At 40.0% G+C, this 15,894-nt stretch overlaps 1 protein-coding gene across 8 annotated transcripts in view; it reads right to left on the reverse strand.

The window, feature by feature from the left end:
- Positions 1-15,894, reverse strand: part of agtpbp1 (ATP/GTP binding carboxypeptidase 1) — a 338,830-nt gene that overhangs the window by 177,798 nt on the left and 145,138 nt on the right. For all 8 annotated transcript variants that reach the window (XM_072585860.1, XM_072585842.1, XM_072585823.1 and 5 more), the window contains one exon: positions 6,485-6,548. In XM_072585860.1, coding sequence (XP_072441961.1) covers positions 6,485-6,548 — 64 coding nt within the window. The remainder of the gene's footprint in view (positions 1-6,484; positions 6,549-15,894) is intronic.

The raw sequence follows: 15,894 nt of genomic DNA on the forward strand, positions 1-15,894 counted from the left end.
GTCACTCAGAAAATATCCAAAACATTGGCATCCCCTGCATCCATGCCAACTTTGAAAGGCCATCGTGCACCCGGACAAGCATTGACAATTCAGCATTGCCCTTCACTGGCAACATCAAAACACAGCAACCACAGCATATATCCAGCATGTTAACACTGTCTCGCATATACAACCCCATTCTTTCAATCCAGTTGCTGTTTAACCATTACACCACACATTTTCCATGTCCTAGTTACATTCCTCCGAACACTAAGTCAGCAATACCAGTTCCCCAAAACTCACTGGAGACCTGCATCTTCCCATTGTCCAGCAGGGGAACATCACTCACAAGGAAACAATCTGATAATTCCAAACATTAGCTTTTATGGATAGACATGAAAAGCAAACACAAACAAACCTAGCTTCAGTACCCACAACAATGCAAACCAGATTTCAGCATCATGGCCAATTTTAGACTATTTTAGAGTCCATGATAGTCTGCTATCCACACCTGCAGCTGATTTCCTCAGTCCTCTTAACAATTTGTCAAGTTTACCAATATCAGATACTAAATAAATAGTTTGCATCTACCTGAACCAAGGAGGAAAATGCTGCTCAAGTCTTTGTAAAACAGGTGATGGTTCACCACATCTATAATTATCTTCCCTGCCTCCTAAACCCCGGCATTCCACCTTAATAATGGCCACACTGGTGTTCACCACCCCTAACACCAAGCCCTGCAGCCCACCATGTCCTCCACTGCACCCATTCACATGGAAATTCCCCACATCACTGTTCCTATTCCCACCTATTCAAATGCACTCCCCAGCCTTGATACTTACCCTCTTTTGGCAGTGATCCCCCACCAATGCAACAGGTCCCACCCTGAACAATCGACAGATGGCTGCAAGGATTCATTTACCTCCCAGACCTCTGATTAGCTTTGATGAACCACCCTTGTGACTGATCTACTTTAAGCGAAGCCAGCCATTCTAATGCCTCCTTTTCATTTTTTAACCCATTCAGTATCTGAACTAAACAAAATTTGAAACTGTTCTGAAGGGTCAATAAAACCCAATATTTTAACCCTGATTTCTCTCAACAATGCTGCCAGACACGCTGAGCTTCTCCAGCAATTTCAGTTTTTATTTGTTTCAAATTGCCAGCATAAACAGTCCTTTGTTTTATTTCAGTAATGTGAATTCTCTCTTCTTTCACCACGACTTGATCAGCATCTTCTTCCTAACTTATTTTTTCTAATTTTTTTAAACTACTTTTTTCCTCTGTTGTAACCAAGAATTGTACACAGATACTTGTCCCTAAGTTGGCGCCATAAGAGGCAGCCATTGTAAAAGCTCTTCATTCTTCCATGGAGTACATGTGACAATAAAGGGTATTCTGTTCTATTCCTAGAGCCAAAGCATTTATTTTATATCTGATGTGGGTCAACTTGACAAATTGATGAAAGAACTCAGGCAATCCTGTTACAGCCATTTATTTCATATGTACAGAGTAGAAGCCTTAACACGGCATAGTGTAAAGCTCACTCTGATAGGTTACAAAGCAGGGTAAAAACAAATTACTGCAGATGCTGGTCAGGTCCACGCCCCCCCTACAACCCACCCTCCCATCCTGGCACCTTCCCCCACCACTGCAGGAATTGCAAAACCTGCGCTCACATCTCCTCCCTCACCTCCATCCAAGACCCTAAAGGAGCCTTCCACATCCAAAGTTTTACTTGCACATCCACTAATATCGTTTATCGTATCCATTGCTCCCGATGCAGTCTCCTCTATATTGGGGAGACTGGACGCCTCCTAGCAGAGCGCTTTAGGGAACATCTCCGGGACACCCGCACCAATCAACCACACCGCCCTGTGGCCCAACATTTCAACTCCCCCTCCCACTCTGCCGAGGATATGGAGGTCCTGGGCCTCCTTCACCGCCGGTCCCTCACCACCAGACGCCTGGAGGAAGAACGCCTCATCTTTCGCCACGGAACACTTCAACCCCAGGGCATCAATGTGGACTTTAACAGTTTCCTCATTTCCCCTTCTCCCACCTCACCCCAGTTCCAAACTTCCAGCTCAGCACTGTCCCCATGACTTGTCCTAACTGCCTATCTTCTTTTCCACCTATCCACTCCACCCTCCCTCCCCCTGACCTATCACTTTCATCCCCTCCCCCACTCACCTATTGTACTCTATGCTACTTTCTCCCTACCCCCACCCTCCTCTCATTTATCTCTCCACCCTTCAGGCTCTCTGCCTGTATTCCTGATGAAGGGCTTTTGCCTGAAACGTCGATTTAACTGCTCCTCAGATGCTGCCTGAACTGCTGTACTTTTCCAGCACCACTCTAATCTAGGTTACAAAACATCTTCAGGCTTTAATAGAACAAACAACTGTGGATGCTGGAAATTTGAAACAAAAACAGAAATTGCTGGGGAACTCAGCAGGTCTGACAGCATCTGTGGAGAAAATGAAGAGTCTGTTTTCTCTCCACAGATGCTGCCAGACCTGCTGAGTTTCTCCAGCAATTTGTCTTTGTTACCTTCAAGTTTTAAGCAGATTACAGCATGCATGTTATAATGCCCACAGTTTAATGTCCATGTTCTCACCTTATCTTTGTTTTACATAGAGATTCATGGGTATTGTCTGTACTCTGACCGAAAGCTTCTGATGGTGTGACTTCTACACAACTAACCCTACAGTGTGAATGTTACTTGTTTCTCTGTACATTTGTACTTCCCATTTACTTTTACAATACAACTGAAAACGTAACCATTAACTAACTGAAACTAAATCAACCCCTTCAGCAGCCTAGCTATATCCTCCGCTCTATGTGCAAATCTTAGTCATAACAACCTACAATATTGGAGACATTATATTGGCATGGATAGAGGACTGGCTAAGGGCTAGAAATCAGCAAGTGGCAATCAGTTGTACTTTTTCAGGTTGGTAACCTGTGACCACAGGGATCTGTACTGGGACTGCAATTGTTTACAATATCTATCAGTAATGTGAAGGAAACAAATGTACTCCAGCTAAATTTGCAGACAAAAAAAAAATGGAAAGGTATGTTGCAAGACAGCACAAACAGTTTACAGAGATATTGAAAAGGTAAGTAAATACACAAAAAGTTGGTTAATGGTGTTAATAGCATGGAAGAATATGAAGCTGTTCATTCTGTAAGGGAAAACAGAAGAGCAGAATATTATTTAAATAGAAAAACTGCAGAAAGCTACAACACAAAGGCATTTGGGGCACTTGTACAAAAACACAAAGTTAGCACACAAGTGGAGCAGGTAATCAGGATGAATGATAGAAAGTTGGCTCTTATTTCAAGGTGGTTGGAACATGAGAGTAGGGAAATCTTTCTGTAACTGTACAAAGTGCTGCTGAGACAATATCTGGAGTACGATGAGCAATTTTGATCCTCTTATTTTAGGAACAATATTATCTCATTGGAGGCAGTTCGGAGACCGTTCACTAGGACGATCCTTGGTATGGAGGGATTGCCTTATGAGCGAAACAGATTGACAATTAACTCATTGGAATTTAGAAGAATGAGAGACTGCTCATTGAATCATATAGGATTCTTAAGGAGTTCAACACTAATAAACTTGAGACATGAATAAATAAACATTCACCAGCTACTTAGCAGTTAGCTGCTCCCTTTGTGCTGGCATCAGTTTAATTTATAGGCAGTTAACATAAATGTTTTTATCCATCTAAACACTTTTGATTTTAATTTATTGCTACTATCATGTTAATGTTATCCACTAGGGCTGATTAAATGAACAATAATAATAATGACATGATAAATTATCAAATTAGCTTTAGATTTTTATACGAATTAATTGATCAAATCAGTTATAAAATAAATTAGAAGCTTACAACTAGACTCATCAACACGACTTCTTACACTGTACCTTCAGTATGCAAATTCTTTCTTATCCTGTTCAGAATCACCATTCCATCACGGTGCTTCTCCTCCCTTTTGTGCTGTTACTTTCTCAGGGCTCACAGTTCAAGTCAAAGTGGTGCAATCATAGGGATTCTTTGACTGTTTAAATCCAGATCATATTTTGCTTGGATTGACAAGGTTTACTGTCTGGATGTGAAGTATGCATTGGTGATGACACAGTGGTAATGTTATCAGTAACCGAGAGGGTCAGGCTCATGTCCTTGGGACAGGGGCTCAGGGTGGAATTTGATCTCCGGTAGTGTGGCCGAGCAGTTGAGGGCGCTGGAGTAAGGTTCAGTCTCTTTGGAGGTATGGGCTGAAATCACACTGCTACCAAATTGCTCTGATGAACAAGTAGCAACACTGATTTTGAGGGTCCTTGTGGTATAGTAGTAGTGTCCCTATCCCCATACCAGGAGGCTCAGGATAAAAGTCCAACCTGCTCCAGAGGTGTGTAACAGCATCTCTGAACAGGGTGAACTATATATAAAGCTTAAATATCTTCTTTAGTTACTGCTCTATTTTACTGAAAATGTGTTGCTGGAAAAGCGCAGCAGGTCAGGCAGCATCCAAAGAACAGGAGAATTGACGTTTCGGGCATAAGCCCTTCTTCAGGAAAGCCCTTCTTCCTGAAGAAGGGCTGATGCCCGAAACGTCGATTCTCCTGCTCCTTGGATGCTGCCTGACCTGCTGCGCTTTTCCAGCAACACATTTTCAGCTCTGATCTCCAGCATCTGCAGTCCTCACTTTCTCCCTGCTCTCTATTTTACTGGTCACTTGGGTACCTAAGGAGCATCACTTTGGTTACCAGCATTATGGTACAACCTAGATCACATTGTTGTACCTTTGTTGGCTTGTACTGAAAAGGACAATCTGGGACATGACCCTCTGGAGGATCATTGCATGCTACTAACACTTAAGGCTTTGAAGGAACCTGAAAAATAAACATAGAAACCCAGACAAGCCTATTTAAATAATCATGTTTAAATCATTAGCACTAATCCACCCTAACCTGTAGACTGAAAATGTTTAATGAAAAATGCCTCTTGCCAATGAAAGAATTGAGAAGTCAAGTTGTGACCTTCTCAAGAACAACTGACATAACAGCATAAGTACTTAGCTCGATCATAAACTAGGAAGACGATACCCCTTGTGCCATTGCTACAAGCAAAATTATGACGACATTTGGTTTCCAAAGAACCGACCAAATCAAGTTATACTCCTGAAGCACTTTTCACTACATCAGATTCATTTCCACATAAATTAGAGAGTGTAATAGTTGAACATTTCTGACCTAACAATAATCTTTGAGTTTTAGAAGAATAAATCTATAGAAAATTGTCAATTTTATCAAACAATGAAGAGTGTGATTAAATTAGGTGGACCAAGAACAGAACTAAAACCGGCATTACTTCATTTAGTTACTCCAATGTATAAAGGCAATATAACTGGTACCATATTAAAAACATTTCACTTATGCTGAAATGCTAATTGTCAATCAAAAAAATACAAAGCTTTTAAATATTCTTTGATATGCCACTATCAATTTTGATATATCAATCCAATTCAATGTGTTGATTATCCTACAACTCCAAGTAAAAAGGATTGATACTTCAGTAATCTTTCAATATACTTATATGTATGTTTTGTACATTCTACACCCTCTGTTTTTGTTAGTCTGTGATGTCGATTCTGAGATGTAAGCATGGTAAAAACTGTAGACAGTCATTTGTGCAATGCAAGCATCATCTAGTTAGCACTGCTGCATCATAGCACCAGGGACCCGGGTTCAATTCCTGCCTCGGGTGGCTCTGTGGGGAGTTTGCACATTCTCCCAGTGTCTGTGCGTTTTTCCACCTGGTGCTCTGGTTTCCTCCCACAATCCAAAGATGTGCAGTTCAGGTGAGTTGGCCATGCTAAATTGCCCATAGTGTTCAGGGATGTGTAGGTTACTTGCATTAGTCAGGGGTAAATGTAGAGTAATAGAGTAGGGGAATGGGTCTGGGTCTGGGTGGGTTACTCTTTTAGAGGGTTGGTGTGGACTTGTTGGGCCAAATGGTCTGTTTCCACATTGTAGGGATTCTGTGATTCTATGATGAAGCAATAGCCATTAAAGCAAAGAACTCACAACAATCAAAAAGCTCTTTCCAACCTTTTTTCAAACCATTTTACTACCAAATGCAACAAAAAACTACACAACCAATTTAAATATCTATATCTTATGCACAAGCTTTAATTATTCAAGTTCTTCAAACACATCAAAAATACAATTAACTACATTTGTTTGGCTGGCAGACATTGTACTTAACAATGTTGCTTAAAGTAATCATTAATGGAAAGATCCAGTGGTATCTTCCTCTGCAATTATTACAGTAATAGGAAAGAAGTACAGTTCACAAATGTTTGAAGATTTATTCTAGCAATTATTTTTAAATTTTCCTCCCTACCCTCCAAACTTTCAAAATCTTAACTAAAACATTAAATCAGGGGCAGGAGAAACTGCATCTAAATAAAAAAAAATTCTCTTCAAACTTACCCACTGAAACCAGTTCATTAATTATGTTGAGGATATTCAGCGTAGTCTGTAGATCATGAGTGTTCTGAAAGAAGACAGATTTTTTTTCTTCACCAGCAGTCAAAGGAACCTTACTGTGCATGAGTGTTTTCAGTCTTTTAAACGAATTAGTGTAAAAATGCTACAAAAGCCCAACACACCACAGTCATGACATCATTTTATTTTGCTGCAGTGTCCCCTCAGGAAAGCACCAATTTCACATATAAAAGAGGAACTTAAATTTTTATGTTATGATTTACCTTTACAATGCAGAGAACTGCTCAGAATCACCCACATGACAGCTTCTGTGATTGTAGTCATGATTTGGAGATGCCAGTGTTGGACTGGGGTGTACAAAGTTAATCACCTGATGAAGGAGCGTCGCTCCGAAAGCTAGTGTGCTTCCAATTAAACCTGTTGGACTATAACCTGGTGTTGTGTGATTTTTAAATCTGTGATTGTAGTTAACTTTCAAAAACTGAAGATCTACTTGGTTGCACCAATGTTAACTGATTATGTTTATTAATTTACTCCTTTGTGCAGCAAACAAAGATATTTAAACAAAAGTAATTTCAAAGGCATTGAGAACGTAAATAAGTAAATTGACAATAGCTAGGATAAGTGCACCATAGTAAATGATGTAGTGGTCGTTTTTCTACCTTTGGGCCAGGAGCCTGGGTTCAAGACCCACCTGCTTTAGAGGGGAGGCATAACATGTCTGAACATATTGATTAATAATGTTTAAACTTTGTAATTGTGATACAATTTACCCTGCAACAACCATACTTTGCATTTTAAAAAAATTGAAAGGCATTGATATTAACAGATTCTGAGCAGATCTGAATGACAGCAAATAATCAAAAAAAATTATGTTCCCTCTAAATTTAAAATACTGAAATATTAAGTGCAAAGTAAGTCTCTGAAGTGCCATAAAACTCTGAGGCTAGTTTTCCAAGATGAACTCCGAGTCCATTGCTGAGATCCACTGCCATCAGCTTCAATTCCAGCTAAAGATCATGTGCATTGAGAGTCTGGATTCATATTTCAGTTAGATTTTTAGCATTCTTTACTTTCACAACAAAATTTCTAAGATAGAATAACAACCAATTCTAAATGATTCAAAGTGCACCTAAGGTTGTATAAGCTTCTTACATATCACAATTTAGATGAATTTACAACTATTCATTTCTCAGAGGAAAAATTACAGGATGATTGAGAAAGAGCAGGAGAGTAGGATTAATTAAATGGCTCAACTAAAGAGGCAGTACAGTTATACCTCACCTAGATAGCATGCTGGAAATCAAGTTCCAGTATGCCCAGAGTCAAGACAAAAAATCACCAATTTACTTGTTTTAGACCCAGGTTTTCTTCAGGCACAAACTGCATTTTGTCACTGCAGAGAAATGACCAGTACCTTCCTTTTCAGAGGTCCAAAGCCTTCTGACCAAACAGTCACACCCACAAGTTGTTCATCTACTTTGGGAGCTAATCACATAGTTGCTGGCCAGCAAAAGGCTGTTGTCACTGAAAATTGGACTCCATTCCACAGACCAATTAGCCACCCTTGACAAATCTTTGTACACACCTCTGACTCTTGCCTTCCCTGCTGCTTGATTAAACAGCAGTGTAAATGGCACTTACAATGAGTGTTGGTAACTTATTTTTAAAAAAGTATAATCATCTTTTCAGCAATCTTTGATTTCTAAAACCGTTTTCTTTTTTGCCATTTCAGTTCACAATCACAAACCAGAAAAGTAAAAAAGAAGTTTTTTTTTTAGCAGACACAATGGGCCAAGAGGTTTCTTTTTGCACTGTATCATTCTATGATTATAGCTTCATTGGGTTTATATTTGATGTGTATCTCAAAACTCACGACAGTTTGGAATCTAAAATATCAATAAGCCTTTTAGTTTATTAGTGTGATGAGGTGCATTCTAAAACAGCCATATTATTATACTTATTTTGGGTATTTCAGGAGTTAGACAATTGTGGCTAGAAACCCCGTTCAACAATCCCAATTTATTTGTCTAGTCTAGGTTGACATGTCACTACAGTGGGAACTCCATATTGCCAAAGTGCGCATTGTTTCAATGAGGCAGTGACAAACACCTTCACTATCTGTTTCATTGTTTCGTTAACATTAAGGATCCTCTTGGCAACATCTGAAGAACTTCCTGATGAAGGGCTTATGCCCGAAACATCGATTCTCCTGCTCCTCGGATGCTGCCTGACATACTGTGCATTTCCAGCACCACACTCTCAACTCTGATCTCCAGCATCTGCAGTCCTCATTTTCTCCAACATCTGAAGAAGAGTATGTTCTCCCAGTCACAATGTTTCCTTCAGAAGACACCAAATCCACAGAAAAGAAAATTGTCTACCATATCAAGTTACAAATAGTGTGGATACCCATGCAAGTCATGTAAAGGAGTGACACTATATGATAGGGCTGAGCAAAGCACAAAGCCACATACACAAATAATAACTTATACTGCACCTTTGTCATAACGAAATGTCACAAGACACTTCATAGGAGCATCATAAAACAAAATATTACTTTAAGTCACAAAAGAAATATTGGGTCAAATGACCCACTCCTGACATAGGACTCAAAAAGACAAATGAGTACTCAATGAATGGCAGACTTGATGGGCCAAAGGACCTCTTCTGAACTGTATGTTTCTATGACCAAAAGCTTGGTAAGAGATCTAGATTTTAAGAGTGCCATAGTGAAGGAATGAGAGATACAGGGCTGAAGAGATATACAGAGGGAATTCCAGATCTTGGGGCAAAAGGAACCGAAGGTACGGCCACCAACGGTGGTCGTGTCATGAAGAGACGAAATTAGAGGAGCACAAATGGGCGGTGGAAATCACAAAGAGTACGATATAGGAAAATGTAGTTGTGGATATATTTGAATACAAGGATGAGAATTTTAAACTCAAGACTTCACTTGACCTGGAACCAATATAGATCATAAGCACAGGGTGCTAGCAGAATGGAAGTCGTAATAAGTTAAGGTATGATAAGCAAAGTACTGGATGACCTCAAGCTAATGGAGGGTAGAATGTGGGAGACTAGCTGACAGTGGTGGGATGGATGAGGACTGGATGAGGTGGCAGATAACAAAAACATGTGTGATGGTTTCAGCAGATGAGGTATGTTATAAATGATATCAAGTGATATTACTGAGATGGGATGAAAGAAGTCATACAGTCAAAAGCTGTACGGCACAGAAACAGACCCTTCAGTCCAACTTGTCCATGCTGACCAGATATCCTAATCTAATCTAGTTCCATTTGCCAGCATGTGGCCCACACCCTCTAAATCTTTCTTCTTGTGCATATACCATCCAAGTGTCTTTTAAATGCCATAATTGCACCAGCCTCCACCACTTTCTCTTGCAGCTCATTCCATAAACGCACCACCCTGTGTGAAAAAGTTTCCCCTTAGGTCCCTTTTATGTCTTTCCCCTCTTATCCTAAACCTATGCACTCTCATTCTGGACTCCCCTGGCCCAGGGAAAAGACATTGTCTATTTACTCTATCCATGCCCCTCATGATTTTATAAACTTCTATAAGGTCACTTCTCAGCCTCCGACACTCCAGGGAAAACTGCCCAAGCCTATTCAGCTTCTCCCTATAGCTCAAATCCTCTCACCCTGGCAACATCCTTGTAAATCTTTTCTGAACCTTTTCAAGTTTACAACATCCTTCCGATAGGAAGAACACCAGAATTACATGCAATATTTCAAAAGTGGCCTAACCTATGTCCTGTACAGCTGCAACATGATGTCAACACTCAAAATTCTGACCAGTAAGTCCTCAAGATGGCACTGCAAAGCAGTACAATAAAGAAAGTTTTCAACGTTTTAAAATGCCTGTGGAATAAAAATGACTTTTAAGATTTTGTAACAGTTGTAAAATCAACTTTCTTGAAGAAGAAATATTGGTCAATGTCAACTGGCAACCTTTCACCTGGAAGCATTACCAACAGGAAGAAGTTGAGGAAAAGATGTGATTTGGTCTAAAACAGAAAAGACGTTACTATTGTAAAGTAGTTAGGCTGACTCAAGGGAACAGTTGGCCAGTAAAGAAATGCATACACACAAAAAATACCATGAAACAGAAAGGCAGCGACACTAAATTGTCTTGCTGAAAATGGTCACCATGAAAGTTTGAGGTGAAAAATCTTGTCTAATAGAACTCCTGATCTACCCTGTCTGCATAAAGAACAGCACATTGTCTGCAGGGAGTGTTGCAGGTGCCTGTTGCTCTGAAAAGGTGCATCTTTGGTGTATCCACCATTTAAAGTGAATTTTACATTTTATTCAAAGAACAATTTTTCTGTTAATCATTTGAGGTTCGTTTAATAAATGATGGGATTTTGGTATATCATTTCCCTACAGTGATCATAACACCACAAATAGGATGTCAGTAGCTCATCTCAGATTCAAATATAACTCCAGTGTTGTGGACAGACTTGTTTAACCTCAGATAGCTGCAGGCTAAGGAATACAGTCACTAGTCATGAAACAATATGGAGAGTTGTCAAAAAAAAATTAATTTAGTTTTTCAATAATTAATTGGAAGAAATTTCTGCTGAACTAGAAATTTGCAGAAGTGTTGCAGAAGTCATCTGATAATTTGGCAACAGTGGACAAATCAAGAAGTAAAATTGGACGGCTTCATTGCACATTTGAAATCCACTGCCACATCTTCAGGTGATGCTGCTGAAGGTGTAGATTTGAGGTGAGAAATAGGAAGGAACCAGCATTTAATTCTTGGGGGACCAAAGTAGTGGGGGACCAGCTGGAACAAAAGGTCACTGAAAGTGACACTCTGGATATAATTTGATAAATAACAATGGACTTGAATAATAGCAGTCCAGCATAATTATATGACAGTGGAAAGAAGTTACAGAAGAATGGGGCAGTTAACAGTAGCAAAGCTTGCAGATTGGTTGAGAAGGATGGAGAGGAAAGGTTTACCATTGTCAAAGTCACATTAGGTATTCATTTGAAAGTTTGGAAAGAGCGGTTTTGGTAGTGGTAGGAACAGAAACTCCAAACATAGAGTTCAGCTATCTGAGATTAAACCAGTCTGTTCACAACATGCAGTTACATTCAGGAAAGATAGTAAGGGACTTAGGAAAAGAAAGAAATAGGATAGCAGCAGGCCATTTAACCTTTTGAACCTGCTACACCCTAATAAAATCATAGCTAGTCTGAATGTGGCCTTAGCTCCCTCCTGACACCCATAATTCTCAACTCCCATGTCAATCAAAAATATAACTCAGCCTTAAATATATTCAATGACTGTTCACTGGGGCAGATAATTCTGAACACTAACAACCCTCTAGAAGAAGTTGCCTCAGAAAAATCTGTCTTAAATAGGAGATCCCCTTTTATCAAACTATGCCCCTTTATTTCTAGATTGCCCTCAACATCTTTCCTGTCAAGCCTACTTGGAATATTCCGTTACAGTAATATCACCTCTCAATCGTTTAAAATCCAATGAGTATAGGCACATATGGCTCAACATTTCCTTACGAGACAACTCCTTCATGCTATGTATCAGCCTGATGAATCTTTTCTGAAACATGCAAGTACGTTACATAAGAAAGACACCAAAACTGTTCAGAGGATCAATTCGTAGTCTCACTAATGTCCAATGAAGGCAGAGATAGAATTTCCTACTTTTACACTCATAAAAGGCTCACATTCAACTTGTATTCCTACATGGGCTAATCTTTTGTGATTTAAGTACAAGAACATCCAGGTGCCTCCATCCGGCAGTATTTTGCAAGATCTCTCCACTTTAATACTTTTTTATTCCTCTTGCCAAATTGTATATTTTTCCCCACATTACCTTCCACCTGCCAAGTATTTGCCCGCTCACTCATATCCTCCTATTAATTTGTTTTCTTATCTATCTTTGCATCATCAGCATATTTTGTTAGAATGGTCTGTCCTTTCGAGGTCATTAATATAGATTTGAGGCCCTAATCTGATCCCTGACCATTCTACAAGTTTATTAAATTGTTGAGTGATTTCCAAATTCTAAAGACTTTTTGAAGATTACAAACAATGCATCCTCTAAATGCAGCATTTCTTTTAAAACTGTAAGGAATCAGATCAAAGGGTCTTAAATCCCATTTCTTTTTCCTTTGGAGATCAAAAAGTTCTTCCCTCCTTCTTACATTTCAATGTTCTAGTATTCTTCTGATGATTTTCATGAACGCTCTAGTTCAATCAATGTTCAATGTCACCACAAAGTTTTAGTTTTCATGGGATGTGGGCTGAGATGCTATCGCTATTGCCATGATTACTTTAGCAACTATCTTCCCCAATTCTGTGTGTTTCTAGCCATAGGTCCTGTGGTATGGAACCTTTGGCCCTGAGGCAGTTTGGCTTACTACAGAATGCTAGGAGATAGTGAAGACCGGAGATGCTGGAGAAGTCAGAGCCGATAAAGTGTGGTGCTAGAAAAAGCACAGCAAGTCAGGCAGCATCTGTGAAGCAACAGAATCGACATTGCAGGCATAACCCTTCATCAGTCCTGCTAAATGTCTGATGAAGGGTTATGCAGGAATCGTTGATTCTCTTGCTTCACAGATGCGGCCTGACCTGCTGTGCTTTTTCCAGCGCCACACTTTATCAACTCTTGCTACAGAATTCTACCCACTTGGACCATTTTTTAAAACAGATATTGTTTGAGAGCATCTTCTAAATATTGACACTGAGGTGCCTTACCCAATTTAATTACTTTTTGGGGTAGGGAGGTATGTAAGGGCTCAACAGATGCCAATGCCTTTGGAGTCCTCACGCAAGAGGTAAAAGCCTGTGCGCCTCTAGGCTGACTTCTTCAGAGGTCCATTATATCCCACTATCCCTTTCCAACTTGTGCTTTGCTGTTCAATTTCCAGAACACCTAGTTTATCGTCCAAAATTGTTTGGTCCTGATGTCTCATTCAGTCACTTAAATCCTGTCTTTGGCATTGAGCACCTGCTCTCTTAACAACTGACTCAGGCTGAACATTCAGGACACCAAGCTAAGTTAGTGTTTCGCGTTCAGAGGACCCAGTAGTCACTCTTATCCAAGAACACCAAGAGATACCAAAGGTCGTTTGAGCCCTTTAGAACCCATCAGACATTTCCACCAATAGGTTATAAATGAACTAACCCAGGTATCCCAAAACACCCAGAACAGTCAAATCACAGATGGATAAATGGATAGTTAGAAATTTGTAATTTGTATTTGTGAAAATACAGTAAAATGTGGAAAAGTCACCACAAAAAACAGCGCCATATAATTACATAAACAATATGTTAAGAAAATGAGATTTTTTTAAAACAAGTATCATTTTTTGCTCATTTCACAGCCTTCTGGTTTCACAAACTGGCCACTGCCAAAGTTCGGGGTCTGCCCAACTACTGAGGATGGGGGCTGCCACAATTGCAATTGAAGACTTCTCCAAATTCCAAGGGACTGGGTCCTATCCATCTGCCAAGGATTGGAGAGCTGTCCAACTGTAGACCGGGGGCCTATTGAAACAGTCCAAGGAAACTGCCTCACCTCAGCAGCAGAAAGAAGAAAAGACAAAGTTGATTTAAAAAGGTGAATGTAAGAAATATTAACAATTAATTTAAAAAAGCAAGGATGTGGCTGGTCAGCTGAAAGGGAGTGCGCAGCCAGGAGCCCGAACACTACCTAATCTGCTGTCTCCACCATCTTGCTATCAAAACAAAATACAAGTTGTTACCAATGCAACCTGTTATAACTTTATTAAGGAACAAGTTACATACTAATTTTGATCTTTAATACTAATGCTAAGACTTTAATACTAACAATGGTATTCCTAATCCTGCCCAAATCTCTTAGTCATTACAAAACTTCCCAGAGTCTCGTGCAACTTTAGTCTGGTTCACAAAGTCATTGCTCTCTTTCTCTTTCACTCTGGCGATCCATCAGTCTTTGCCTTTGCTACATCAGTCGTTGCTTCTTCATTGCCAGAAAGTAAAAGAGATTGATCTGCAGGTAAGCCCTGTTTTAATACATATTTTGATGGTTTTCTGGCCAATCAGGGAGATTGGTGTAGTTTTTGAAACATTGACAACTGTTTGGATGGCTCACTAATGTTTGTTTCTTTGTGCAGCAGAGATTGGGTGCCTTTCTGTTGGGCTTCTGGTTGAAAATTGCATTTCTCCTTTGATGGATTGAACTGTTGATGAGATGTGACCTTTTATACAATGCTAACCTCATTTGTACCTAGCTGCTGTGTTTGTATTGTGTCTAGTTTAATCGCTTTTCATTTTGCCGAGCATTACTTGGTTAATGTATCCCATTTCCAGCATCCCTTGCTGTTTAGCCAAGTTAACAATCTACTTGGGGTTTAGCAGCCATATGATTTCTACAGTTCCACACAATGGTCTTCTCTAATAATGGAGACTCTAACCATTGCTCCTTGACATTTAAAGGCATTATGTGAATCCCCTAACAACATCATTCTGGGGATTACCATTGGTGTGTGAGGAATTTAACCCAACTGAGGTCGACCATAACACAAGGTGTGACTCTTAGTAAGGATCTGGGAAAAGGAAGTCAAGGAACAGGACAGATAAAGAAAACAGTCCGCACAAGTATGGTTTAGCTGACCTCCAGCCTGGATGGATGGGGTTGGGGTGGGGGGCTAAATAGGAGACAAAGGAACAATGTCTTTCAGATGAGTACCAATCTTCACTGGCCCATGTACCAATCTTCTGCTTGACTACACAGGACCTCTACCTACCTATCCAAGGGTATTCAAATATGTTCTGGTTATCACTGATACCTTTACCAAATGGATTGAAGTGCTCTCCACATGCACAAGCATGGCAAAGATCATGGCTAAGATCTTAGTGCAACAGGTTTTCATAAGGTGGGGCCTTCACCGTGATGCTGAGTCTGAACAGGGCATCCACTTCACCGGACAAGTCATGCAAAAACTTATGATGCTCTTCAGCATCAACCAAATGTTTCACATCTCTACCATCGCAAATCCAGAGGTATCATTGAGCTCATTAATTGAACCCTTAAAGGCCTACTTAGAAAAACTGAGTAAAGGAGCAGTACCACATGGGATACTGTACTACCCCTTGGCCTCATGACTGCAAGGAACTCTGTTTCAAGGTCCACAGTGTTTACTACAGCTCCTGATCACAAGGTAACACAAGAGGCATCAAGCCTCTACTAGGTTTGGATCTATCAGAACACAAAATAGACACATACACCCATGAATTTACTACCCCCACAGTGCTGGAAAACATAAAAGCTGCATGAATAGTCGCAGCAACAAAAATTGGGACAAAACATAAACAGAGTCAGGCTTATTTCAACAGCAAAGACCCCCC

Source organism: Chiloscyllium punctatum, chromosome 2, assembly GCF_047496795.1.
Source record: "Chiloscyllium punctatum isolate Juve2018m chromosome 2, sChiPun1.3, whole genome shotgun sequence".
Lineage (NCBI taxonomy): Eukaryota > Metazoa > Chordata > Chondrichthyes > Orectolobiformes > Hemiscylliidae > Chiloscyllium > Chiloscyllium punctatum.